This window comes from Pituophis catenifer, unplaced genomic scaffold (genome assembly GCF_029215685.1).
Source record: "Pituophis catenifer annectens isolate HBS135680 unplaced genomic scaffold, rPitCat1.0.hap2 SCAF_11, whole genome shotgun sequence".
NCBI lineage: Eukaryota > Metazoa > Chordata > Lepidosauria > Squamata > Colubridae > Pituophis > Pituophis catenifer.
This window is the reverse complement of record NW_027256891.1, coordinates 27,982,580-28,010,579: the sequence shown is the minus strand read 5'-3', so window position 1 is coordinate 28,010,579 and position 28,000 is coordinate 27,982,580. Positions and strand designations below refer to the sequence as shown.

The 28,000-nt window shown below is 52.5% G+C and overlaps 2 protein-coding genes across 3 annotated transcripts; both read right to left on the bottom strand.

Annotated features, from left to right (window-relative positions):
- Window positions 1-16: 16 nt before the first annotated feature.
- Window positions 17-21,547, bottom strand: TAF1 (TATA-box binding protein associated factor 1). Its single transcript, XM_070952152.1, is given in 41 exon segments — window positions 17-412; window positions 514-691; window positions 1,502-1,652; window positions 1,897-1,995; window positions 3,062-3,187; window positions 4,010-4,126; window positions 4,209-4,276; window positions 4,562-4,646; window positions 4,937-5,029; window positions 6,236-6,358; window positions 7,190-7,257; window positions 8,135-8,312; window positions 8,702-8,800; window positions 9,721-9,829; window positions 10,005-10,216; window positions 10,577-10,742; window positions 11,319-11,532; window positions 11,910-12,145; window positions 12,645-12,820; window positions 12,899-13,018; window positions 13,240-13,389; window positions 13,490-13,570; window positions 14,153-14,283; window positions 14,392-14,533; window positions 14,932-15,132; window positions 15,604-15,708; window positions 15,789-15,962; window positions 16,103-16,276; window positions 16,717-16,824; window positions 16,924-17,051; window positions 17,513-17,677; window positions 18,233-18,349; window positions 18,429-18,624; window positions 18,707-18,904; window positions 19,022-19,240; window positions 19,812-20,053; window positions 20,273-20,327; window positions 20,329-20,393; window positions 20,513-20,629; window positions 21,204-21,321; window positions 21,407-21,547. Coding segments are annotated over 41 exon segments (5,871 nt in total). The 5' UTR covers window positions 21,542-21,547; the 3' UTR covers window positions 17-180.
- A 931-nt stretch (window positions 21,548-22,478) lies between these two features.
- On the bottom strand, window positions 22,479-26,712 carry LOC139322594 (rho-related GTP-binding protein RhoG-like). Of its 2 annotated transcripts, none has more exons than XR_011600861.1 (2): window positions 24,284-25,140; window positions 22,479-23,265 (listed from the first exon to the last, which is right to left on the bottom strand). XR_011600861.1 is itself a non-coding variant. In XM_070951737.1 (2 exons), the coding sequence occupies exon 2, from the start codon at window positions 24,962-24,964 to the stop codon at window positions 24,389-24,391; it is 576 nt and encodes a 191-aa protein (XP_070807838.1). In that variant the 5' UTR covers window positions 24,965-24,985; window positions 26,660-26,712; the 3' UTR covers window positions 22,479-24,388. The 2 variants fall into 2 exon arrangements, 1 of the variants encoding a protein (XP_070807838.1); XM_070951737.1 differs by adding an exon at window positions 26,660-26,712 and having other exon boundaries at window positions 22,479-24,985.
- Window positions 26,713-28,000: the final 1,288 nt, after the last annotated feature.

Sequence of the window (28,000 nt, the reverse complement as noted above, 5' to 3'; positions counted from 1 at the left end):
CCCCCCCCCCCAAATAATTTAGAGCCAGGGAAGCCCTGGTGGATTGTGCTGCCTTCCTAGGGAAGGAGTCCAGGGCCGTAGGAGAGACGGTGGTTGTGCCCTCCCCCGGTCTTCTCCTCTTCTTCAGAGGCCGGAAGGAGAGCAAGAGTCCAAGGCCGCCAACTCCATGCCAGGCCATCCTCACTGGTCAGAATCCAGATCGCTGTCTCCCGCTATGGAGTGAAAGTCCTCGCTGTCGTCCTCATCCTCCGACAGGTGGACCTGGCTTAGCACGCTGGGGCCGCATCGCTGCTCTTCCTCCTCCTCCTCCTCCTCCTCCTCCTCCTCTTCCGAGAGTTCGTACCCCCCCAGGCTACTAAAACTGGCATCGCGCGTATTGGACTTTGGGCCTGGCTCTTCGTAACTGCCATAACTAGAAAAGAAACAAGAAGGGTCCCTTATCTGTCAAAGGAAGGCACACCGTTAGGATTCTTTTGCTGAACGATGGGCTGCCTGATGGGCCGTCCTCCTCACCTGGCGTTGCTGTCTTCCATGGCGTGAGAGGCCTCTCCTCCAGCTCCCTCGTAGGACATCATGCTCTCCTCATTGTCCATGCCCATCCGTGTGTTCTCTTGGAGGACGTGAGGCTGCTTAGGCCGAACTGCGCTGGGCTCCACATCAGAATCGCTCCCGCTCTCACTAAGCTGAATAGCTAGGAGACACAACCGAAGGGTCACTCTGATGCTGTGCCTTCGCTTGCCACCCACAGGTTCTCCCTGTCAGTGCTGGGGGCTCCCGGGACATTTACTTCCTCAGCACCATCTCACTAATTGTCTGGCCTTCAAAGTCCGCTAAGCAACATCACCACCAAAAAGAAAGAAAGACTTCAGCAGAGTTGTGCATTTCCACAAAGGCTGCCAGGCATACTGCCATGACTCGAATCAACAGAAAGAAAAACATCAGAAAAAGATGGCTAATCATTGGAACTACTCCAATAAACAATTTTTTTCACATTAAGTAATGTTTATATTATCGTTATCTTTATATATTTTACAGAGAACTTCAATTACTGGATGGTATAAAAATATTAATAGTAAATAAACAAAGCATTTCCCTAATTGCTCCCGTGGTGACTGTCCTATTCTTCTTCCAATTCACAGGTGCTCTCTTTTCTCCATTTATCTAATTGCGCCTTCATTTTTCACCAGTATCAGAGACACTCCCCCCACCCCCTTTCCTAAAAATCCCTGGGCCAGGAGGGCAGTGAAGCCTCTTTCCAAACTCTTCTGACCCAAAGAAAACTCCCTGTACTCAAATCTGCATCCCTTTCTGTTTTGCACTTAGCCTGCATTCTCTCCCCTCCCCAGTTCTACCCTGGTCTCAGATCCAACCCACTCCTGTCTCTGGCGAGAAACACAGAAAGAGGGAGTGAGGGAGGATGCCTTCCTGGGTCTTTCTCTCTGGAACTAGGAGTATATACAACAAACAAGGGCACCACAGTTCCTGCCCCTTCAGAACTCACACGAAAAGGGATTATCGCCCTCCTCCTCATCGCTGCCATCGTCGTCCTCCCCATCTGACATGAGCAAGTCTTCATAGAGCACACTGGCCTGAGGCTGCTGAACCGAGCCTTCTTCCTCATCAACCAGGTCCCCATCCACATCCTCCACTTCCTGTCACAAAAGAGCAGGAAGGAGAAGAGGCGGTCAGAAGCAGAAGCACATCAAAAGAACACCTGGCTTCCTTCCCACTGACACGGTGCACCGGCAATGCCAGCTCTTCCTAAAAACTAATCGCTTTGTCTAGCATTCCATCCGCTGCTGATAGAATCATTCCGGAGGGCCCTGCACTGCCTCAGCTTCTGCCATGAGAGCAGAAGTCAACAGGTGAGCTACAGGTGGGGTCACGGATACTCACTGGGGCTGGAGTCTTAGGTTTCCCATCCTCATCCTCATCCAACCCTTCAATATCTACGTCAGAGTCTTCCTCGCCCAGCCTACCTTGGCCCTGCCGCATCTGAGTGAGGAACACAGAGATAACGCCACTGAGGAAGGAGCAGGCACGGGGGGACAGACGCTTTTAAAACAGGCCAGCCAAGCCACCGGGGGGGGGGGCACTTCCTAGCTGGCCTTGTGGTGCTGCCTCCACCAGGGCAATGCCTGCTTGGGCTGTGGGGCTTTACTCTTTAGACTAGCTGAGCAACAGGTCCCAAGCCCCGAAGCACACAGTGCCGGGCACCCTGGGCACCAGCTTTCTCCTCCACAGCCTCGCAGGGGCCTAGAGAGACAACTGCCTCCCTGGACTGGAAAAAACCAACCTTTTGCGGCAGCTGAAAAAACTCCCCAGTGGGCCCCCACTAAAGCCCCCGAGGAACATGTCCTCCCCATTCCTCCTTCTCAACTTTCTCCCTCTCCTTTGTCTACATCATATAATTATAGCCAACACGTTAAAAAAAAGAACCATACCAGGAAAAACATGTTTGTCCCAGGTTAGCTAGGCTACGTTATTATCTTTTTCAAGAACTATTTTCCCCCATTGTTTTCAATGTGAGCCCTCCATTCACTACTACAAGGATTGAAATGACCCTCTGCATTTCTGGCACGTGTCTTTTCATACTTGAATGAAACCAGGAAAGGAGCAACGATCTGGCATTGCAAAAGTTTCTGGATGTTCAGAAACATTCCTCACTTAATGTGAGCTTGGAGCCCAAAGGCAAGACATGAATGAAGTAACAATAATGGGGACTCCTCTCTGTCAACAGGCCCGCGTCTCATTTCTTTTCCCGGCTGCTCCAAATAGAGGAATCCCTTTCAAAGGCTTTTCAAAGCAAAGAGATAGTTGCATCCGTCATTCCCAGAAATTACCATCTGATCAACAAGGCCTTTTGCAAGAGATCTTCTTCTACAGAGCTCTGGTTCCACACCTTTGGCCAGGAATGAGAAAGAAACTACCACCCTTACTGTGCCATGCCCTATTTCAACATGTCTGCCCTCGATCCACAGCTCCTGTGGGAAAGCTATTCTTCCTTTCTGCAGCCAGCGCCCCTCTCTTTTCCTGTGGAATCCTCGGGTGCGTTTCTGACCTGTGCAGACTGCTTTTCGGGTGTCGTGGTGGGTGTGTCCATAGCAGACAGATTGCTCTCATCTTGGTAGACGGACGCATCCCGGGACATACTGAGCGAGGTGTTGGTATCATACAAATCGGGTGGCTACAGGGCGTTTGAAAGGAGGAAATCACGGGAGTGCAGATGAGATACGAGCTTCCTGAGGTGCTTTCAAAAATGAGCCCCTCTCTTCCTTCTCTTAGCTATCCTGAATCAAGCAGGCTGACTGTGAGAGGCTGGAGCTCAGACCCCTATTCAGAAAAAAAGCTCTGCGCATTCCCATCGCTTCCTCTCTCTCGGACTCGCGGCAAGAACAGTGAAAATGACGGTTCCTCCCTTACTGACCCACATTCCCAATGAAGGACAACCAGCGAGTCATTTCTGCGTTCATTCCTATCAGTTATCTTTTTGCTGCTTGGTTGACCTTTTTCTATTTTGCTTTCGAAGCCTTGGCTGAAAACAGTCTGTGAAACCAGTGCAGCCTTTCGGTCACTTGCCAGGCTCTCAGCAGCTGCATCACCTCCAATCCTGTTCTGACCGGAGAGCTGGAGAAAGCCTGGGAACACCCTGAGAGAGCTGGTGGACCATCTAATGGGTCTTCTACACGAGGGAAAGCCTGAGAAACAGTTTTGGTGGACAATCCTGGCAGGAATTAAACAAGGAACAAGGACAAGGAAGCGGGGAAAGACCCAGAAGAACCAGCAATCGGTTACAACTGAACTGGATCTCCCTGGAATGGAAAACTGCTCTGGGATCCCTCCTCCCTCCAGCTCAACCCCCACAGGTACAAGTCAATTAAAGTCCATCCTGGCTTTCTCTCCACCAAGCATCTCCTGAGCTAGGAGTCGACCTGAGCTGTTACACAGAAACCTGACCAGATCAAGAATAGCTGCAGCCCCCCCCCCCTCTGATCATAGACATACTCACCTGCGGCGTGTAGGGCCCAGGAGTCATGGGATCCAAGCTCTCCAGGTCAGCCTCCTCCAAGGCTGCTTCTTTGGCAGTCGAAATATCTCTTTCAAGCTGAGTCAGGTGCTCATCATACTGAAGGTGAAAGAAAGAGCAACATTTGCAGGGCTGCCAAACTGAAAGCAGCGTTTGATGGATTCAGAGCAGGGCCCCTTACCTCCGCTAAGGTCTGGTAGCAGATGCTCACAATCTCCTGGGCTGTTTTGGTGTACTGGCTGTCCGGCCCTGCGTTGAAAAGCCCAGTCAAGGGACCTCCAAACAAAGGGAGAACTGGCTTCCCAGGGCCAGGGAGCAACCAGAGAAGGCTAGGCAACCTCCGCCAGCCAGCAAGGCCTCCTCTCACTCTGCCCAACCTCACAGAGCAAGGCTGGGCCCAGGAGGCAAAGGGGAGCCTGGCAGCGAGGCTCCAGAGTCAGCAGGGGGCATTGAGAAATGGCTTATTCTAGCCAAGCAAATTTTCAGGGGTGGGGGTCCAAGGGTGGCCTTATACTCTGGCCAAAGAAAGCTCACCATTGTATTTGATACTATTTCCAAGGATCAGGTTCACATCATCTAGGAAGACTTCTCGGTTCTGGTACTTGTGCTTGGAGATATTCTGGAAGAAATCAGTGGACTGTAGGAAGACCCCAGACCCCAAGTGGCACATCCAAAGGCCTCAGAGACCCCTTAACTGCCCTGCTGTGTTTCCATTTCCCACCATCTGAGGCAACACACCCAGGAAGGTATCGGAGATAGCCCTTCAGATGTTTAGGAGAGCAACCCTCATGCCTTCTCCTGATCTGCATCCCCTCCCCGCCCGTTTTGACCTTCAGATCTGGAGGGCACCCAGGGCAGCTCTGGGCTTCAGCCACCCTCAAGGCTCTTCTTCCATACACACCTACATACCTTGCGGATAGTCTCCAGATCCATTGGGCTGACAATGACTTTGTAATAATCTGGCACAAATTTCTTATTAACAGGATGATGGAACGGCCAAGACTGAAAGCAAAGAGGACACCGACAAAGAAACTAAGAAGAGCTTCTGCAAAACTTCCATTGAAAGCAAAAGGAATGCCTGTTTCCCAACAAATCCTTTTATTTTTTTTAATAATAATTTTTATTCAACATTTTTAACCTTTAAAATCACAATTACACTATTATAGCTTTCCGTTATCGGAATTTTTTCTTAATTTCAACTTATCTACAGGCTTATTGTTTTATACATATACATTCTTATTTCATAGTTACTTATTTTTATATTATTTACAATATTTACATGTCTACTACACTCTAAAACAGAGGTCTTCAAACTTGGCAGCTTTAAAACTTGTGGAATTCTGAGAGTTGGTCCACAAGTCTTAAAACTGCCAAGTTTGGGGACTCCTGCTCTAAAATATATATTCTCTCCATTTATTATCTTTTCTGTACAATCACTATATGTTAATTTTAGACTTCTTTTCAAGCCAGTTATACCACCTGTTCCACGTCTCATAGTACACTGTTTCCTCTCTGTCCCTTAATTCCATCGTTAATTTGTCCATTTCTGCGTATTCTAGCACCTTTTTTTTAATCATTCTGTTTGATGGAGTGTTTTCTTGCTTCCAATTTTGGGCGAATGTGATTCTGGCTGCAGTGATTATATGGAGTAGGATGTATTGGAATTTCTTTGCTTATATTACCTTTTATTATACCCAAAAGAAATAACTCTGGCTTCATCTCAATTTTTGTTCACCAATTTCCTCCAACCATTTTTTAAATTTTTGTCCAATAATCCCTGGCTTTGGGACATGTCCATCACATGTGATAGTAGGTCCCTTGTTGGTGGTTACATTTCCAGCAATTTGGTGGTCTATTGGGAAACATTTTGGCCAATCTCGCCGGGGGTAAATGCCATCTATAAAACATTTTGTAAATGTTCTTCTTGTATGCCAACAAATTCCCAACAAATCCTAATTCCTCCTGTGCTAATCTCACCGAAAGGTAGGGAGGAGGAATGCTCCAGAGCAAGAATGTTTTTTTCTAGCTGCCCATTAAGATTCGCGAAAACTAGCATTGCTCAAGTGCAGCTCAGGAGGAAAGGCTGTTGATGAACTACCCCAAGGCAGAAGAGGGTCTCCTGGGAAGCAGGGGTTCTCCCTCCGGACATGTACAAGAGCCCACCCCCACAGCCCCCACCCACCCCCTATCTGCCAAGGGCACACCTACATCAGGAACCACCTTCATCTTCTGGGTCACAATGTTGTCCAGAATAAAGGAGAAGGCTACTTGGTCATCATCGTCCAGAAGGGGATTTATGGCCTTCTCCAAACGAGCTAATTTATCTTCTTTCTGAAATGACATTAAGGTTCAGGAAGGCAAGAGTTATGGAGACCAACATCCTTGAACCAATTCCAGCTTCACTTTTTATAGTTATATCCAGCTTTACTGAGAGCATATGCACCAAGACAAATTCCTTGTGTGTCCAATCACACTTGGCCAATAAAATTCTATTCTATTCTATTCTATTCTATTCTATTCTATTCTATTCTATTCTATTCTATTCTATTCTCTATTCTATTCTTTCCATTCCATTCCATTCCATTCCATTCCATTCCATTCCATTTCTATCCTATAGTATTTTACCATCCAGACTTCAATTTTTCTTATTCTGCTCTAGCTTTTCAACCAGTAGTTTTTCAAACACTGAAGCCTCCCATTCATTATGGGAACCAAATTGCTGCTCAATTTTTCCAGAAATTTTGGCTGATTTTTCCATGCCCCCAAAGCTAATTTTTTACACACTCTCAATGGCACACAGTACACTTTTCCCTTTTAATTGTGGGAATACTTTTAAGCTGGGGGGGGGGGGAGGGAAAGCATGGCATTAAAATTTGCTGACTTCAACAAGCAAGATCAAGTTGGAGCATTTAGTATGCCATGTCTGAGCCCTCTGATCTCAAACAGGTATCCAAAGGATTGCCCCCCTATGCTGAGCTTTTTGCCCAGACTTCACCAGGTGGGCACTTTGACCTAGAGGCAGCAAGCAGCAAATGTGCACATCTTTCTCTGATCTACAAGTGCCTTTGTTGAAGCTTATTAGTGCTTTAATAACAGCATTATGAAGCTTAATTAAAACTTCAGCTCAGATGTTCATTCTTTCTCCCTTCACACGAGACTTGCCTCTTTCAGTTTCTGGTCACAGAGGTCCAACATTGACTGAGAAATCTGGGTCAAGGAGTGCTTTGGCCCTGCAAATACAGAGTGGACATAAGACTAAGGCAAGTTTCCAGTGCCCCAACCCTTCTCACTTTGGTTACGTTTATAGTATTGTCATCGATAGCAATAATGTTATTGCTATTGCTATAGCGTATTCATAGTAGCAGAAACAAGAGCAAATAAAAAAATCGATAGTTAAACAGCAAGCCTTCCTTTGTGAGGGTCTTATTGAATAGGAAAGAAAACTATAAATGTGTAATCAAAAAATAGATATTCGTACTCCACTGATAGCAAGAAGGATTAATGGCTCTGAGGCTCAACAGCTGAGAGCATTGATGATTCTTCCCATGGGGGGGGGGGGAGGTCACAGAGATTAATCACAATCGCCCTCCTCCACCCACCCTCCCTCACAGAACTTCTGGAAGAGCAGAGTCAATGAACAACCAAGCAGCTCTTCTTGCTTCAGCAACCTCATCTGCTTTCCTTCGGGAACTGCCAGTTGAAGGCTGCAGGTGGCTACCCCAAAATTACTCTAGGAAAAGGAAGGGAAGGATTTCAACAACCCAGATGGCAAAATCACGCCAGGGAAGAGGAAAGGAAGACACTCAGGTCAAGGAAAAAAATAGCAAAAATTCCAGGAACTGAATTGGCTGGTCAGGAACAATTCCACACCAACCCTATGAGGATGAGAAAATCTTCAGCAGATTTAAAGACAAAGAAAGAGCAATTTTCAGAAGGGAAGCTTTGGGTATCGGACACACTGGTGAGTTAATTCTCAAATCCCCTTTTCACTGCCATTCTCCACCCACTCAGAATCACAGAAAAGCGCCAGGCTGCTGCCCTCAGATCCTTCCTTGCCTAAGACCAGGGGTGAGTAAGTAAAGGTTAAGGAAAAAAAGGTGCAGAAACCATTGTAGGTGGCACTGTTCTTCACAATCAGCTCCAGGTGTTCCCGAAACTCTTCGCGAGACGGGTAGAGTCGCTTGCGGACGTTCTCTCGAAGGGTCTGCAGGTCCATCGGTTTGGTAATGATCTTATAGTAATCTTTCACCACCTTCCCATTAACAGGCTGGTGAAAGGGGTATGTCTGGGGGGGGAGGGGAGGCAAATAGGAAGAGATGAGGGTTTGTTCTGGGCCCACCAACATTCTACCTTCCCCCAACGGACCCCGCTCCTCCAAGCCACCAGCCAAGCCCCACGGGATACCAAGAGACATAGCTTTACCATACTAATAACCAGAGTAAGTCCTCATCTATTCAGACTTACCTTCTTAATAGTTTAAACTTTTAATAAACTGTTGAAGTAGAATTTAAATCTTTGATAAGAAATTTGGTACATTATTTTTGTGTGCTTTAGACTTATTTTAATCTCTTAACGATTAAAGCCAAGCTCTTCCAGAGAGACCCAACCAGCCTAAGGCAAGGAGGTTCAGCTTTATCAAACCCAGAATCTCCCTCCCACAATCCAAGCACCTACGTTGGGAAGATCCCGCATCTCGTTGATGATGCTTTCCAGGACGGAAGATAAGGTCACCATGGGGTCTGTGCGTCGCCGGTGGATGGACTTGTGGGGCCGCTGAAACAGACAGGAAGCAAGACCATCAACGGGGCTGCAGACTTTGCAGAGCCCGAGAAACTGCTCCTCTAATTTTCCAATCCTGCCACACAAGGATTCAGATTTACCGTATTTTTTGGAGTATAAGACGCACCTTAGTTTTTGGGGAGGAAAATAAGAAAAAAGCTGATTGGGGATGGCCTCACGGAATACCCCCAATCAGCTGTTCCCAGAAGTGAATTTTAGCAACAGGTTTGTTGGTTGTGAGCTCTGTGCCTTGCTGAACTTCGCTTCAGAAAAAAAAAAAAAAAAAAAAAAAAAAAAACCCTGCCTCTGAAAGCCTCCGAAAGAGAGCTTCAGAAAAAAAAGCCTCTGAAGCTCCGTTTGGAGGCTTTTTTTTCTGTAGCTTCGTTTCTGATGCTTTTTCCAGCCTCTGAAACCTCCGTTTGAGAGGCTGGGCGGGGCTACATTCGGAGTATAAGACGCACCCAGATTTTCACCCTCTTTTTTGGGGGAAAAAGGTGCGTCTTATACTCCAAAAAATGTGGTACTTGAAACTCAGCCGTTCCTTTTGCTAGTTATGACTTATCCCACGTAGCGAATGAAACTGCAAAATCACAATCTGCATGAGCTTGGTGGTTTTGTTGCAGACGTTTCAATACCAAACTAGGTAACATCATCAGTGCTGCAAGCACCCCACAGGACTCAAGGGCACTGATGACATTACCCACTTTGGTAATGAAAAGTCTGCAAGAAAACCACCGTGCACACAAAGGACTCCACAGTTCAAACCTGAGCAACAAATATTCTCTTCTATTGATGCAATGTGCATTTCTGGAAAAAAGAAAACCTGTAAATCAAACCTAAATGTTTACGTAGTAGTAGATACTATATTGTAAGGTCAAGATGGATAGAAACCGAAGACACTTAGAAGGGCTTACATTTAAGTAGTCACAATGCACCGTGGTCCCAACCCGCCGCTTCTTTTTGGGGGGAAGCTGCTGTTTGGGGAACTTCAGGACTAAGGACTTCCTGCGAACCTCGTCCGCGCTGTGAAGAGATGCCGAAAGTGGGATGGGCTGCAGCTCCACCCTCTGGGAGGACTCGGCCCACTCACCCTCCTGAGCGCACTGCTCCTGGCCGGCCAGCCAGCAGGATCCCAGACCCTGCAAATCCCGCCTCCTTCGGCCATGATGCTGGGCGCCTTCTTCCCCGCCACTCTCACCTCTCAATCAGCTGCTTGCCCAAGACGATCTTGGTCCCCTCCACTTTGATCAGCTCCTCGTTGTCATTGGGAATGACCGTCTTCTCCAGCTCCTCCTCCTGCTCCTCCGTCATGGCCACCGGGTTGGAGGGGGGAGCGTTCGTTTGGTAGTACAGCGGGCAGAACTTGTTGGTCCTCATGTGCCCAATGGCCCCACAGGCCCCACACTTCAACTGCCAGAAAGGAGCAGAAGGCCGGCCCGTATCAGGGATATGGAGGAAGGCAGGGCAGACCAAGTAAGATGTAAACCTTGACCCCAAGCCCCCCCATTGCTAGCGGAGAGGCTACATCCTGACGATGAAAGCTTGTTGGATGTGACAGAAGGGAAAACACCACTCCCACCAGAGTCACAGCAACAGCCCAGGCAGAGCTGAAGGCTGAGCTGAGTCCCCCACCCCACCCCACCCAAAAAAAAAAAAAAAAAAACCCAGCACAGAAACTGAGAGTCTGGATGCTGAAAGGACCCATGGGTGGCAGCAGAAGCGGCCCACGAGACAAGGGCCAGGCTTGATCCCTGAGGGGCCCCGGCTCACCTTCAGGTCTGGGCGCTCCTTCATCTTCCTGGGCTTTTTCTCCGGGGGGCCCTTCAGCTTCTCCTTCTCCTGGTTCCGCTTCAGCCGCCGCAGCTGCTCTTGGATCCGGCGCCTCTCCTTCCGCATCTCCTCCCGGTGCTGCTCGTCAAAGAGCGCAAACTTCCGGCTGGAGAGCAAAACAAGGCCGCCCTCAGCCCAGGCTGGTCCGAAGGGAGCAGTCTCACACACACACACACACACACACACACACACACACCCTGGGCACAGTTAAACTTCAGCATCCTCTGCCAAGCATTCGGGCCCCGTCCGGGCACAAGAGAGAAGGTCTCCCGGCAGCATTCTGGCCCTGCTTGGTTTTTGGCTGGGTGGTCAAGAGCCCGGCAGAGCTTGAGCCTTAGGCTCAGCCTGAAAGGATTCCCAAGGCATGGCACAGCTGCTCAGAAAACTCCACTGCAAATGGGGCAGGTCTCGTCACCCTTCTGACATCCCACCCCCTCCCCGGCTTCAGTTCCAGCACTTCTTTCTCCCTGGCCCTTTTTCCCTTTAGAGCGGGCTGCCTGTTGACCTCTGTGCCCTGAAGGGCCCTGGCTTCAATCCCTATATTCTGAGCGCCTGTTTTTTCAAAAATGGCTGCCTCGGAGTAGAAATGTTTGAAGTAAACGTCCCCATCTAAACATCTGGTTCCCGCAGCCAGAGATCAGCAGGCTCCCCAGAAAGGCCGGGATCCCCCTGAGGCCCTTACATGAACTCCTCGTCCTTGGTGGTCCGGATCCGGCTGTAGGCGTCGATGACCGAGGCCTTGCGGACAGTCTCACACCTCACATACTCCTTCCCATCCTCGTCACGGAAAGTGCGATAGATTTTCAAGCGGCGCCCGGTGGCCGAAGAATTGAGGCTGGTCACGGAGGCCGTGTCATCGTCTTTATGAGAACCACCCAAGTTGCCAGGAGTGGAAGCTGCCGGGGGGGAGGAGTAAAAGGGTGACCTTGCCACCCTCCCAAGCGCAGAAGGGCAAACTAAAAGGGACCCTGGGTGGCCAGGATGTCATTTAATCCAGGCGAGGAAGGTCAGCCCAAAGGCAGCCCCCCCCCCCCATGGGACAGCAGCCCCTCCTATTGCTGGTGAAGTCCTCCCATCGATAGCCACAACTACAACCATTTCTAAAGACTGTCTGTCTGTGTTTTGCAAGCACTCTTGTCCCTAGATTCTGGGGGCTTCCTGTGGACCCTCCCTCGGCCTGAGCCAGGAAGCCCCTTCCCCAGCCTTCAGTGCTAGAGACCCCCAAGTCTCCTCTTGAGCCCTCCCTTCCGGCCTTTGTGGGCCAAATCCTCACCCGCCCCCTTCTTGTCCCTGCGGTCCTTCTTGGCCCGGTCCTTGTCGCCATCTTCCCCCATCAACATGCGTTGCAGCTCCTTCCGTTCCTGCTCCTCCCTCTCCCGGGACAACTGGGAGCTGGTCTTCTTGTTCTGGAGCATGTTCTCGATGTTCTTCCCCATCTCCTCGAAGTCGCTGTCTTCGGCAGAGCTGCTGTCTGTGTCTGTTGACAGGATCTCGGTGGATTCCAGGACTCTGAAGTGGAAAATCTTTAGCTACTGAAGCTCCCAGGCAGCCGAGTGCAGATGCAGAAGGCAGAGACTCCCACTCCCACCCCAAATTCACTCCTGCCAACACTGTAGGACTCTTGATCCCCACCCACCCCCTTACTTCAGGGAGAGTCACGTGCTGAAAACCCTAACTAAAGACATCCCCACCCCCCACCCCGTTTGCAGAGCACAAAGCGGCCTCCCATAATCCCCATCCTCTAAGAGTTGTTCCCAACTGCCTAAAGGATCTGCATATCATTCCAGTAAATCCCTCAGTTTACCTGCGGGAAAGGGATTCTGCAGCTGTGGTGGGGAGTGGAAGCAGTTTCCCTGAGCAAACCCCACAGATATGCTGACGAAGGACTCAAGGGCTCATTGGGAGGGAGCTGCCTGCCGCTCCCTATTGGGCTCTGCCACAAACCATGCGGAAAGGTGCCCTAGGAAGCAGGGAGGTCCCACCCAGTCCCTCACCGAGGACTACTCACTTGTTCTGCAAGTCAAAGATGCGCTGGCATTCCTCCTTGTACCGCTCCTGGTGTTCTGCCACAGAGAAGCGGGACCCTCGGGCAAACTTACTCATGGGACCCTCGCCTGAGCGGGCCTGCTCAGTGGACATTGTCCGCACAACGTCGATCACCTCCCAGCGGGAAAGCTTCTTGATCTGAGGAAGGAGAGTCGTTGGCTGCAGAGGCCCCGAGGCAGCTCAACCCAGAGGAGCCAGTCCCCTGCCCGCACCCACCTCCTCTTCGGGGACTCCAAACTTGCGCAAGAGCTGCTTGGCGTTTTTCAGGGATAAGCGCCGGAGATCGGCATCTGTCCCTGTGACCGTCTTCTTCACTGGTTGTGGCTCTTTGTCATCCTGCTGGGAAAAGAGCAAGGACCTTCCATCCCTGTCTCAGCCTTTTATTTCAAGGGCTTCAGGCTTGGCATCGCTCCAGAACCCCAGCAGCTTCAGGATCCGGCCAGGAGGTATCCCAGGCCTCCTCTGTGACCGAATGGAGCAGCTGGTCCTGGGTGATTGCCAGCCCGAGACACTCCTGGTGGCAGGGCGGCCCCTGGCCATCTGGGTCCTCCGCTTACCTTCTGCTGTGTTGGCTTGTTTGGGATCTTGACGTAGGAGAAGCCTTCGCCACACCCTGTGGGGTCTGCTACTCCGGTAACCTCCAGGAGGCATTTCCCTTTCATGGCTGCAATAAAAGCCCGGGTGGTGTTCCAGGGAGCTGTGCGCACCTAAGCGGAACCAACACAGGGGAGGAGAGGCTTGGCATTGCAGAGGGAAGAAGGGCTCCTCTAAAAGTCTGGCTGAGAACAGGCGCCCCCTCTGCTATACCTCGTCATCTATCTTCATCTGGAAATCCTCCTCGTTCTCTTCCTCGGGGGCAAAAAAGGATTTCTCTCCGTAACCTGCATCCTGAGAAAGAGACACAGACCCCACCTAAGTCTCCGAGGCCCATCGAGGGCACAAGGGAACCTGGTCATCCTTTCTCCACGCAGAGGCTGCAGCTCCAGGCGGTCCCATACCTGAGGCTGCCCTCCCCTCTCCTGTGGGGTGCCATCGTCCCAAAGCAGCCAACAGCAGGCAGGCCAACCGACCTGCTCTCAGCCCTCTTTTCAGCTCCCCTAGAACAGCCCGGCGGATCTGTGCTGCTTCTTTCCCCAGCCAAAGGGCTATCCTCGGCCAAAGGGAAGCAGCACTGAAGGCCTGGTGGGACACAGAGACCCAAGAAGCAGAGGGAGGCTTCTCTCCTCTCCAACTTGCTGAGAACAGACTAAACCAGGATTTTGAAATCATGGTTTGATGGGGAAAAAAATCCCCCCCCGACTCACACATAACATTAAACTGTAAATGGGCAAGTACAGACACTAAAATAAGCCAAAAAAGCAAATCACAGGGAAGGTTAAAATGATGCCTGAAGCCAGCTGATGACTCTCCACAAGTCCTTGGCAGGGCAGGGCAGGACAGGACGGCCTCCGAATCCCTGAACAAGCTCACCTTCAGGCGCTGCTCAGCAGAAATCATGCTGTAATAGGCACAGCACTGCTCCGGAGACACCATCGCTCGTATTTCCTCCTCGGTTGGCAGCCGGAAGTCAGGTTTCAGGACCCACCAGTTGGAGTCCAGCCCTGAGGAAGCAACAGCCCCCCCGTGAGCCTGGCCAGGAGAGGAGAAGGGGCGGGGCAGCCGCACGCCTGTCTCTGAGGCGGAAGATCTGATCAACCATCCTTGCCTACCGGTGCGCTTGAAATCCGCACAGAGCTTCAGCCGTTTCCGGATGCTGCTCTCGGAGTGGGAAGGAAACGCCTTCTTAATATCCTCCATGCGGATTCTCCGGGGTCGATCTCGGCTCTTCCAGAAGAGGCGATAGATGAAGACCTGGCAAGGATGGCAGTGAAGTAGCCAGACGTTCAGAGAGACTACAGATGCAGGATGCTCCTCGGAAGGAGCTTCCCTCCCTTGCCTGCTCCTGCACACCTCCTCCTTCCACAGAGATTGCGGGGGGGGGGGGTTCCCAGTGCCCACATGAGTCAAGACAGAATTCAGTCGTATCTCCAAACTACGAGCAATCCTGCAAAAGCCAGAGTAGGGCCACTCGCCAATCTGCTCAAAACCAGGCCCAGGGCAGTCTGTTTACCAGCTGTTCTTTAGCACCTGCGTATGAGTCGCAGGCAAACGCTAGTGGCATAGCTCCCTTCCCAAATTATTTTTTCCACTTCTCCAAAAACCTGCTGAGGAGGTCTAGCAGTTGGGTTCTCTCTCCCCCAGCAACAAACCTGCAGGAAGTCTCGGATGTGCGTATTGGCCCGTTTGGAGTTGGGGCCAGGGACTTCAAAGAGAGGACACTCCTGGCCAACCACAAAGATATCCACTAGCTCCCGGATGTAGTAGCCCTGGCGCGTCCGAATAATTAGGAAGTCTGTTTCCAGCATCTTGTGGAGGTAGATTGGAGCTCGGAAGAGATTATTTTCAAATGCCTGACAAACAAAAGGAACTGCTCAAGCCACCTAGGACAGAAGCAGCTCTCTGGAACCTGGTGGCTCCAGGAGGAACTCAAAAACTCACACACTCCTTAGCTGCATTTGGCTGGTCTTTGTAAAGGAATTGTTCAATTGAACACATCGTACTATCATCAATGACTACTATTTCAATCAAGTATCCTTAGGCTTTACACACTGATGTAGTATTTGTAGCCTTTCACAGCTACTTGCTCTCTCCCCCTCCCTCTCCCACACACACACACCACTATAGAATTGAGCAAGTGGGCCAGTTCACAAATCCTTGGCTGCCGTAAACCCGTCTGTCATTAAAGGACTAGAAATTCCTTGGCTCTCTTCCCACAGCACAACAGTCTGCCCCAAAGGAGCCCCTGTCTTAGTGCTGCTGCTGCTGCTGAAACGGGGAAAGTGGCTGATGTTTCAAACCGCAAGTCCGTCCAGAGGCCTCACCTGGAGGAGCTGGCCAGGATGAAGGGAGCCCAGGAAGGGGGAAGTGTGGCAGTATACCGTCTCTCCGTACTTGCAATCCGGGGCGCCAGGATCCTTGCCTGGTTTCTGCCAGGAGCAAGAAGGCTGAGTGAGTGAAGGCTTCGTCAGGGGAAGTCTGGCTTTGGCAGCCCAAGCCCTGGACTCACCCGCTTGTAGTAGTTCTTGATCTTGGTGGCCATGCCAACCTGCATCATCAAGGGGGCATTTTCCTCACTGTATTCGGCCAGGATGAGGTCACCATCTTTGCCCGTGAGGTCCTGGGGGGTGCGCATGAAGAACATCTCCCCACCGCCAGAGGCCTGGCGCTCCTGCTCTCTCATCTGGGTACAACACAAGGAGGGTCAAGGAACACACAATACACACACAGAGGTCTCAGCAGGGGCAGAGTGAGAATCTCTGCAGGCCGAAGCCCCGAGATGAGCAACAGTCCTGGGCGCAGCTGCCGAGAGGGGGCTCTTACCTTGGCCTTCTTCTTGATGTGCTTCAGCAATGGCTGCACTGCGTGAGGCCCGGGCTGCGACAAGGTGCCAAAGGAGTACTTCTTCAAGGGAGGCCGGTGGAACTGCCGCAGCTTCATGGGGCCCATGTGGGTGGGGAAGAAGGGCTGGCGCAGCTCCACTGCAGGAATCGAATGCTGCACCAGACCAGAGAGAGAGGCACAATTTCGGCATGTCCCAAAGAACATCTGGGCCCCCGTCGATCACCCTCAGCTCAGGGAAGGCTCCCCGCTCCCCACAGGAGGACAAAACTGCTCTGGCTGCCTCTGCAAACCAATCTTGCGGGCACATTATGGAAGCCGAGTCCCTGGTGCCCGCACGTGAAGCCTTGGCAGAAAGCTAGGCTTGAATTAGGCCCAAGAAGGCACACTGGCACAACCAGGCAAATAACTGCATTGCATAACGTATCGTGCAAAGCCATGGTTTAATTATGGGTTGTGTGGTAAATCAAAACTAGCAAGTTTTCCAAATACATTAAGTTGCAAGCTACAGTTTGTAACCCCAACAACTGGGTTTAGGTGAGGCTTATGTCGAAAGCAAGCAAAGTACACAAAGACCAACACAATCTGTTCCCAACCTGGATGATGTTGCCACCAAAGGTTCCGCGAAGGCCCTGCTGCTTGGGGTAGTAAAACTCATCATTGGAGAGATTCCAGGGATCCTTCACTTCTGGCTGAGACATGTTCTGGAGTGGAAACACAGGAGCCAAAAAATATATTAGAATTTCCTCCCCTTCCTGATCAATTTCTCCTCTAATCCAGAAGAAACGGAGCCCCTCTCAAACCTGCTGGGGCTCTTCCTTAATAACTCCCGTTTTGCCCAAGAGGATCCGGCTTTTCTTCAAAGAAGACTCTTTCTTGTTCTCCTTGGAGGGGGAATTGAGAGTCATCTCTTCCTTTTCATCAGGAATTTCTAGGAGGAGCACAGGAGAAAACTGGACCTGAAACACTCTTCCCAATTACCCCCCGTTGATGAACCATGCAAAGGCCCCACTAGGGTTACCACAAGAGACCCTGAAGCCCTGAAGCTAAGAATCAGCTACCTGCCAGATCAACCCAGTTCACAAGATGCTTAAAAGAAAATATTTTCTTACGGAAAAGATATGAAGACAGTTTAACTGTCACAGCCCCACCAAGGAACCTTGGCATTTGCTCTGAGAATTCTGTTAAGAGCCTGACTTGTCCCTGAGCCCCAGTTCCCAGAATCCTTTGAGGGATTCAGGTTAATTAAAACCATGTGCTGGGAAGATGACGGAGGAGCTGCCTCCCATCTCTGTTTACTCACTCTCCACTTTAGGAAATCAGGAGACCCAGAAAGCAGCACCCCACCCCCCTCCAGCCTGAAGACAAGAAAGTGACTTTTGTAGATGCTACCTAGGATGATATTTTCATCGTTGGGATCCAGGGTCAGGACCGGGGGCATCAAGACCCTGTCCATCGCGTTGTCATCCCAGATGATGTTGTCCTCCCAGCGGCCATACACCAGCTCTTCATTGTCAATGGGGAAAATGGAGAACCATGGCTTGTCTTCATCCAGGCCTGCCGGGGCAACAAAGTGTGAAAGTGAACTCAAGACAGCTGGATGCTGGCAACTTTCTCCCTCCCCTACTCCCCCCCCCCCAAATAAGCTCTAGCACCACTGCAGAAGAGAGAGTGCGGTGCTCCAGGCGCAGGGCAACATGGTGCTCTGGGAGTTAAGAGAAAAAGCAGTCATTTCTGCCTCACCTGCCCACATTTCAAACAACCAATATTTATGGGGCAAAGGAGAATGGTGAAAAAAAGAGAGGGGCAATGGAAGGATCAGACCCCTATTGACTGATCACTGCCCAAATTCTTCTTTATGCCAACCCCCTGAATGGTCAGATTGCCACTATCTGGCTAAACCACTTAGCAGCCAATCGTCTGTGGAGACGCTCAGTCATCCACGTCATGGTTGTCCCAAAGTTGCTTTTTCAACACCCAAAGATTAACCAAAGTACTCAAAATCAAGGCAGGGATGATTGGGGAAGAGGCTCTGCTTGCAGATCTTTGCTTGTCCGGTTCCTTCTGCAGATTTCTACAGAGCCTCTCCTGCGTGAGACCCTTCCTCCTTACCTTGCTGTTCAGGCAGCTGCTTCTCTTTGCCCTTAGCAATGCTCAAGACTCCTGCCACACTGGGCTTCTGCACCAGAGGAACAGGCAAGTTGAGCAGGGAGCCGCTTCGGTTCAGCCCTGCCAAGAGAAGCAAGGGAAGCATCAGCAGACGCGGAAGCAGCAGAGCCAAGCGCAGGCAGGAAAAAGGCCAGCGTACCTTGCTGGGCGTTGTAGGCAGTGGCGTTCCTAGTCATGCTGGAAGGCAGCCAGCCGGCTAGACTGGCTCGCTGGGTCTTGGTTCCTTTGTGCTTGATGTCCTCTCCATTCCAGATCACATCATCCTCCCACTGCAGCTGGGTTACCATCAGGAAGTGCTCGTCGGCCAGCAGTTCATCCTTCTCAGCTGCTGAGCTCTACAAAGTGAAAATAAAGGCTCACCAGGCACCGACTCACCTCCTGGCTGCCAGCAAGACATTGCTCTTCTTCGCAACTCACCTCCTCTTCCTCCTGGTCATCCTTCAGCTTGAAGCCGTAGTCAAAGCCACTGCCATCTTCAGGGATGCCCAACATGTCGTACCAGAGTTGGGCAGGACCGTAGCGCCATTCTGACACTTTGGGCCTGGTGTCAGCTACTTTGTCCGCATCTCCAGTTGCCTGGGAGAACTTGGACTCCACAGGAGCCATCATGGTGATCTGAAGGATATATGGGTGTCAAGAGAGTTCAGGGAGAGAGCCAGCGGGCACATTGTCGGGCAGCCAGAATTTCCCCTTCTCCCCAGGGAACCAGGATGTCCATTTCCACAGACCCACCTCATCATCTGAAAGACACTGCTCCGGGGGAGGCGGAGGGGCAAATTCATACTCCCAGGGGGATCTGCCTTCCAAGCCCAGCTCAGCATTGGCTTCCCCCTCCGGGAGTTGTGCTTCGAGAACTGACTCCCGGTGTTTCTTCCTGCGCTTTCGCCGTGCACTTCGCCAGACAGATGGGACGTTCTTTCCAGGACCGAAGAGGCGCAGAAAGCGAAGCACCTGAGAGAGAGAGAGAGAGAGGCAGAGGCAGAGGGATGGGTGGAACTGGCAAAAAAAATGACTTCCAGAATTTCAGCTGTCTGAAAGACACAAAGAGGGGATTGTCAGCTGGCAGAGCCCCAGGGGTGGGTGGAGAGTAAGGGTGGAAGCCCCATGCTGGTTGACAGAGGCTGGGAGAAAAAGAACCATGGTGGTGTCAGCCATATTAACCAATTGCTCTGCCAGGAACCTTCTGGGTGCCCTGATCTCTTTGTCACTGTTTTTAGAGATCATGGCAAGTGCATCTCGCTGCTAGACCAGCTTCACGAAAGAGCCAGGCTGGACCAGAAGAAAATCTCCTCTGGCTGTTCTAGATCACCAAAGATGCATTCCAGAATCCTTTGGGGCCACAAGGGAATCTTAAAGAAAAGGAGCAAACTAGACATCTCACAGCCCTAGTAGGACAACCCGGGTGACTGGAACTGGAGCCAGGGGCCGAAAGTGTAGAGCCTTGTCGCAGCAACAAGGCAGGTCAGAGAACGGCTTGCCTCCCCTCCAGCTCCCCACCCTGGGGCTCACCCTCTGGCTCTACCTTTCCAGGCCGGAACTCAGGGAAAAGGGCGGTCACGCTGGGCAGCTGCTTGGTGGCATCTCGCTGCATGATCCCAGCAAGCGGCAGGGTGAGCTTCCCTTCCTTTAATTCGGCCTTTCTCGAGTCCTGGGAACCCGTCTCCGACTCCGAGTCAGAAGAGCTGCTGAAGTCCATTTTCTCCAAAGCAGCAGAGGAAGGAGCAATGATGGAGGGCAAGATGATACCATCCCCCTCTTCTGGCCCTAAGAAGGGAACAGTCATCTCAGCCAAAGGCCCCCATGACTGAAAGAGCCACAACCATACATGCTGCAAATGGAATCTAACATTGTGGGGATCCATGGGGGTGGGGGGGGAGAACCCTCAAAGTGGATTCACAAGAGAAAAACCCTGTAGGTGGGGAAAAAAGGATTTTAAAATCTTCAGTCCTGACTAGATAAACATGCCCCAAAGTACATACGCACCAGAGGCTTCTGCCTCCTTCTCATCTTCCTTCTTCAATGGCACTGGTGGGGGGGGGAGGGGGAGGCATCAGCTTGGAATCAATGTCTTCTGAGTCGGCATCGTAGTCATCCTCGTTGTCATCTGAGGAGAAGAACAAGGGAAGTCACTGGATCGCCCCTCCGTCGCCTCCCCCACAATCCTAAAAGTTCTGTGATCCCCTTGCTTCAGAACCAAGGGAAGAAATCATTGCCATCAACCACCTGGTCTCCGAACGGGGTGCAGATTGCCCATGGCCTGCCGGTATCTGCGGCTCTCATCTTCAGCCACCTCAGTAATATCAGAATAATCCACAGCATCCTCCGTGCTCTTAACCCAGCCTGCAAGGGGAAAAGAAGCCACAGGTTGGAAGGGACCACTGGCCCTCCCTTGCCTTTGATGCGCTGAAAGAAAACTTTCACACAAAAGAGCCTGCCTTTCCCCTGGTGCATTCCCCGGGAAAGTGCCGTTAAGGACACAGCAGGAAGACCACGAGGAGGAGTCTGAATCGATTTGCCCAAAGGACCCTTGGCCCATCAGCCTCTCGCGCCCTCTTTCCAGGGGTGAAATCCAGCAGGTTCTGACAGGTTCTGGGGAACCGGGAGCGGGAATTTTGAGTAGTTTGAAGAACTGGCAAACACCGCCTCTGGCTGGCCCCCGAGTGGGGTGGGAATGGGGATTTTGCAATATCCTTCCCCTGCCAGGCCCACAGAACCCACTGCCTCTTTCCGCCGCTTGCCTGCCTCCGGGCAGTATCGGGGGTTGGGAAAGCTGACCTCCCCAGAGCCCACCCAGCCCCCCGGGGGGCAAGGGAGGCACGGCTGGGGGGTCCCCCTCATACCAAGCCCTGAGCCCGAGGGGGAGGCAGGACGGGCAGGGGGAGGGGAGGGGAGGGGAGGAGCTCAGCCGCCTCACCCTCCTCGTCCAGCTGGGCTCCGTCGGCCTCGGAGGCATCATCTTCGCTGGCGGTGATCTCGGTGATGAGGCTGCCCAGGCCCAGCGCCCCGAGCCCGGCCAGGTGCTTCTTGGACTCCTAAGGGGAAGCGGGCAGAGAGGCGGGTTGGCTGCGCTCCGTGCCCCGCAGCCCCGCCGGGGAAAGAGCCCCTCCCGGCGCCCACCTGGTCCAGCAGCCCCTCGCCCTCCAGCTGGCCCTGCTCGTTGATGTTCCCGAAGAGGAAGCCGGCCAGCGAGAAGGGCGCCGCTCTCCGCCCGCCGCCGCCGCCCGCCTCCTCCTCGCTCTCCGAGTCCGACATCGCCGCGGCTGCCCTGCCAGCCCCGCAGCCGGAAGCGGAAGCCCCTCTCCCGTCGCAGGAGCCGCCACCGAGAGCGGCCCTAGAGCGGCCCGTGCCGGAAAGCGCCGCCCCGCTTCCGGCCTCCTGGTCAATTATTCTCACGGTCAGGAAGCGTCCAGGTTGCTTCTTTCCTTGATTGGTTTCCCTCCGTTGCTGCTTTGGAGAATCGGCTGATCCCCCCCCCTCAAAGATTGCAACATTGCTGTCATGTCACCCCTAGATCATCTCTTCATTAAACCAGACATACCCAATCCCCACAATCATTCTTCCCAGGTTTTAGTCCAGTGGTGAAATCCATTTTTTTTTACTACCGGTTCTGTGGGCGTGGCAGGGGAAGGATACTGCAAAATCTCCATTCCCGCCCCACTCTGGGGCCAGCCAGAGGTGGTATTTGCCGGTTCTCCAAACTGCTCCGAATTTCCGCTACTGGTTCTCCAGAACCTGTCAGAATGTGGTGGATTTCATCCCCATTTTAGTCCCCCCAATCCTCTTTGTGGCTCTTCTCTGCCTTCTTTTCAGAATCTCAACATCTTTTTTATATCATGGTGACCAAAACTGGGTGCAATATTCCAAGGCATTGTAAAATGCTACTAACAATTCAGTGTGTTGATTCTATCTGTTAATGCAGCCTAAATTTCAAATCTTTACTGACAGTGCAAAACTTATGTTCAATGAGATTGGTTGAGCTCCCTAGGACTTGTCCTCCACTAGGACAAAAGCTTTGGCTTTTTTGGTGACGTGATCCCTCCAGTCCCTCCCCTCCCTTCCAGCATGGCTGCGGAACCCAGAAGCTGAGAACCATGGTTGGGGGTCCAGCCAGAGCCCAGGGCTTCAGAAGGATTGTGTGAAAGAGCCCTCCTCCTTGTTCCACCTCCTCCCATAATAAAGAACAGCAAAAGACTCAAGAAACTGCTTTATTACAATTTCATTCAGCATAATTTAAAAATAACTCTGTTAGTTGCCGTAAAAATGTACTTTAAACCATAAAATCAGTTGCCAGTGTATGTTGGAAGTACCACACAATGAGGCTGTCCACTCCCTGAACCTCAACCGTCATTCGAACCAGCCCATCTCCGCCTGGAGAAGCCTCTTTCCCCAGGGAGAATCTGGTCCCACATCATCAGGCTCAGGCGGGGGGAAGCTTGGAACACCAGGAAGGCATTCAGAAGACATTTGGCAGTGCCAGGGAGACCAAGCTCTTGTTAACATCACAACCTGGTTGGAAACAGTTATCGCTAAATACCCTGAGGATGGTCAGATGTAGGGCAAAAGTTCTGGCCCAGAATCTCAGCTGGGGCAAAGGGAAAAAGGAGACCGCAGCATGGCCAACATTACAGCAGTCGAGTGAGATTTGCGTGCCAAGGATGAGAACTACACTGGATTTGCTCTTGGGCTAAGTCACCAATCTCGCTGTGACGTCAGCATCCGTGCAAAGAGGACAGCTCCCAAGTATCACCATTCCACATTCAGGCAAAATGTCCTGGTCACCAGTGCAGATCAGGATCGCAGGCAGAATACAGAACATAATTATTTGGAAGAGGGGATGGGAGCAGAGCATTATATCTCAGCATTCTTCCTAAGGAAAGGCTGCTCAAAGCGTTTTATCCAGAAAGAGATGCTGTCAAGCATCAGGTTTTCCATAATCAGCTGAAGATGCCCAACGATGGATATAATCAAGTTTCTTACTGTTGCAAAAAAAACAACAACAAATTGCATGATGCTAAATAGAAATTTGTGTTTCTAAAGGAAAAGTTGCATAATTCATTCTAAAGAAGGCAAAGTTAGTATTTCAGGCAATGTTAGACTCATATGCATCTCTATGGGGACCAATGGCATAGAAAGATTTAAGCTTCTACTAAATCAGTGCATCAGTTTAATAGCACTCACGCCTGAATGTTTAAAAGTAGTTATTGAGTTTTATCTGCAAGGGAAAAAGGGGAACAGAAGGCACACAAAAAGGGCTGTTTTGAAGCAGCACAGCTTTTAAAAGGTTTGATGGCCAAGACCTTATCCTGCATAGCAGGCAATTTCTTACCCCAAGACTCAGTCACAAGGCTGAAGGGTAATTGTGGCATTTAAGCCAAGAAAAATGCCAGTGCAGAAAAACCATCAGAGTGCCTGATGTCAGCCAGCACAATTAATCTAGGCCTGCTGTGTGTGTATATAAGTGTATAACGAGGGAAGGGTGCAATGTGGAAACAGATTTTTTTATAGTTCAGCTTTCCAAACCTTGAAAGCCAAATAACTAATGTCAGATACCAGAGCTGTTCCACAAAGAACCTAGCCTGCTTGTGATGTCATAAAGACCCTCCAGAGGTTGATCATCCCTCTGTTTGCAAGGCCTGATGGCATGCCTGCCAGCAATAATGGAGAGCTGTTAAAAATTGTTTGGTGCTTTTGAAAACTGTGACAGACTGATTCTGCTACTGGAAAGGCACAGTCCTGCCCTACATGCGACGGGAGAGGAAGCAACACTGATGTGAAAGCAAAGCTGATCAATGCCTCCTTCCGAAAGACACTCTCTGTTGAGCAGAGAAACCCTGGGCTTTGAAGGCATTCCCTGGCTTTAGACTCCTCCACGGAAGAGATGGGAGAGTTAACACACGGAGGAGAGTTAACACACGGAGGCTGATCCTTAAGGCTAGAGCCAATACGTTCATTTCCGTTGGCTCAAAGTGGCAGCTGGACTGCAGGAGGACTTACTGAAGGAAGTTCTCTTTAAAGCCATTAGTGCAAGAGGCCATTAGTTAAGGAGATGGACCGCAAACACCCCACGCCTTTCAGTCTGTGCTGCCCTCTTCTTGCCGACTACAACAGCAGGCACTTCTTGGAGTTCTTCTTTGTCACTGGATAGAGAACGGCACGCACGGCTTCTGCAAATACTTCCCTTACCCCTTCCTGGTTCAATGCTGAACACTCCAAGTATTTGACTGCCCCAATTTGTTTGGCTAGCGAAGTGCCCTGCTGGGGGGTGGTAGGGCCCAGGCTTTGCTCCTTCAGCTTTTTCACGGCCTCTACATTACTCCGCAAGTCCTTTTTGGTGCCCACCAGAAGGATCGGCACATTGGGACAGTGGTGGGAGACCTCAGGGTGCCATTTGTGTCGCACGTTGGCGTAGGAGGAGGGGCTGCCAATAGAAAAGCAAATCACGAAGACGTTGGTCTGTGGATAGGAGAGGGTACGCAGACGGTCGTACTCCTCTTGTCCGGCCGTGTCCCAGAGGTTAAGGCTGACCATCCTCCCGTCCACCGTCATCTGAGCACTGTAGTTATCAAAGACTGTGGGGATGTATTCCTCCGGGAAGGCATTAGTGGTGTAGCTGATGAGCAAGCAGGTCTTCCCCACGGCACCGTCTCCGACCACCACACACTTTATTGTCTGCATTCTTTGGCTTGCAAGAGTCCTCTGCAAACAGAGATACGAATTAGAGCAGGGGTCCCCAACCCCCGGTCTGCAACACGCCAGAAACTGGGCCATGCAAACAAACGAAGCCCCATCTGTGGGATGCAGGCACCAGGGGAAACCAGGCTCCCTCCGGTCCACGGAAAAGCCTCTCTCCGCAGAACCGGTCCCTGGTGCCCAAAAGGTTGGGGGCTGCTGAATTAGAGGGAAGGCAATCTTTTCTGAATCAAGAACCACCTGCAGACTTTAAAATGCAGGCGGCCAGAAAGAGTCACTGGCGCTGGACAGCTTGCTTGCCGTGGGGCAGGAGAAACGAGCGGCTTCACCCGTTTCCCATGAACAGCCTCACCATCAGAAAGCTTACATTTGCAGGAACACAGGAGAGAAGAATCTCTCTCCCCGCCCTGCCAGAAAGAATCCGGGGCCTCTAGAGAGAAGCATGGCAGGTTTCTTCCAAGAGGCACAGAGACAACTAATCTCCAAAGCTTTCCACTTTATGGTCTTCAAAAGTTTGCCGCCCCACAAGATCCAGGATCAATTCCAACAGCCGGAGGCAAGAAAAGCTTTGGAGCATGGATGGTGGAAGCACCTCCTGTTTGGCGCTACCCCAGAAGCCTTCTGCTAATAAATCCATCTACTCTTCTTTCTTCTTTCCTCCTTCTCTCCTTCCCCTTCCTTTCCCCCACACCTCCCTTCTAACCTTCTCTCCTACTTGTCTCCCCACTCTTTCTTCCTCTCCTTTTCCCTTTCTTCTTTCCCTCCCTCCCTCTCTCCCTCTCCTTCCTCTCTCCTCTCCCCCTTGCTGTGGCCATGGGCGAAGTTCAGAAAGAAAGCGGACCAGGCTGCTCCGAAGGCTTTTCAAAGTAGGAACGAGGGGAAGTCCCTGAAAGGAGGCAGGAAGGAGGCGGCTTTGAGCCAATTCCCAACGCCTTCCAAGCAGGCAGCCGAATCCGACCATTTGCCACTTCCAAGTGGGGGTTGCCAAAGCAGCTCAAACAAGCGAGGGCTTGCCAGGCTTTTCTTCAGGAGGCGCTACTTAACTTCTCCATCGCAGTTTCTTGCCAGGCACAAAACCAGCCTAGAAGATCCCAAAGAGCCGGGCGGCCCAGCGGGCAGGGAGGCAAAAACGCTCAGCCTTCCCCCCAAATCCCCTCAAGGGACGGAGGAAGGGCCGCCGCCGTCCTGCTCGCCGTGGTTGGGGGAAGAGGGCGCGGGGGCCGAGGGCCCTCCTAAGCCAGAGGCCGGGCGGGGCTTTCGCACAGCTGCTCCCAGGCGAAGGAGGCTCCGAGGCCGTCCGAGGTCCCCGGGGGGCCCCCTCCTTCGCTTGGCCATCCGCACAACGGCAGGCGCTCCGCCGAGCAGCCCCTCGGGAACGGGCCCGGGTGCCAGAGCCTCGCAGCCCGGGGAGGGGAGGGGAAGGGAAGGAGGGAGCCGCGCCGGGCCCCTCTTCCCGCGCCCGACCTGGCCGAAACGCGAGCGGCTTGCCCGGGCCGAGGCCGCCTCCGCGGACCATGGGGCTTGTGGGGCGGGCTGGGCGGGGGCCCTTCGTCCCAGGCGACCCCGAGGCCAAGCCGCGCCCTCCCTGAACGCCGCCGCGGGCCCGGAAGAGGCGGCTGCTGGCGGAGGGCCTGGCCTGGCCGGGCCGGGCCGAGCGAGCGGGATCCCGGCCGGGTTTACCTCCGTGCCGCGCGCGCCTCCCTCCGCTGCCTTCCGGGCGCTCCCCGCGCAGCCGCCGCCGGCCAAAGTCGAGCTGGAAGCGGCTGTGGGAAACCGCGCCCCCCGCGCCCGGCCCACGCACTGCGCATGCGGCCTCACGCCCCGCCCCGTCCGGGCCTGCTGGGAAGCGTAGTTCCTCCTACGGTGGCCGCGAAGCTGCCTGGGCTCGCGCGCCCCGCCTGCAGGTGGCCGCGGTAGCTGTCCGCTGCCGAAGGCTTGGCGTTGATGCTAGGGTGGCCCCGTGCAAGCCTCCCTGCGACTCCCTCGCTCTGCGTCCAGGTGATGCTGCTGCTGCTGCTGCTGCTGCATTGGCCTCTGGCAGGAGAGAAAAGTCGCCCGGCTCTGAATGTGGGGCGTCGGCGGATTGAAGGATATCTCCGGCCTCCCAGGGGACCGGACGGGCGCCCCCTCCCCTTGTCTCTGTTAAGCGAGGCTGCCCTGGGCAGGGGGGCGGGGGCCCGTCCGTGGGTTAAAGCGAAAGGAGCCCCCCAGGGGGACAGCTAAAGCCCCAAAGGCCGGCTTACATTCCAATAGACCTTGCCAAGAAAATGACTTTCGCGGGAGGCTGCATTTGCCCTGCCCACCCTCCTCGCCCTCCTGCAAGCAAAGCAGCGTTGCAGGCAGGCTTTGTGTTGCCTTGCAGCAGGGACAAACGGGGCCATCCTTGCCCAAGGAGCTCTCCCTGGCTAAACCACCCAGAGGGCGTCTGCACGGGAGCCTGGAAAGTAGCAGAAACCCTGGCCCTGTTGCCCGAGGAGATGGTGGCAGTCTCTGAGGCTGGGTTTCTAAGCAACCCAAGCGGTACCCAAGCAGCGGGCGATCGTTTCCTGCAAAGAGGAGGAACTTTGCTGATTTCCAGCTGAGCCTCTGCCTTCCCCGCTTGGAGAGAAGGGCATCCGTCTTTCAGGGTGCTTCTGCCTTTTCAGAAGATGTGTTTGTCTGAAAAGCAGCCACCGGAATTATTCTGGTTTGTTGGGTTAATGCCGGTCTCATGGTCTGTGGCCTTGAAGACCTTGCTTGGCATACCTGGATGCCCAGAGGAGGAGGAAGCGTTCCCTTCCTACCTGGCTGCTTCACACATGGAGACCAGCAGCTTTAGTGGCTGGGCTTGGAGGAGGGCTAGCACACGGCAGGGCAGCTCATGGCTGGCTGTGGTCCCAGTCATCACCAGTTTGTACTGGGAAAGATCAAGGGCATGGCTGCACAAGGCTCTTGCAAAGACAGGAGGGAAGGTCTGCACAGCATCCACCTCCTTGCGCGCGCGCGCTCACACACACACACACACACACGCCACTCGTGGGC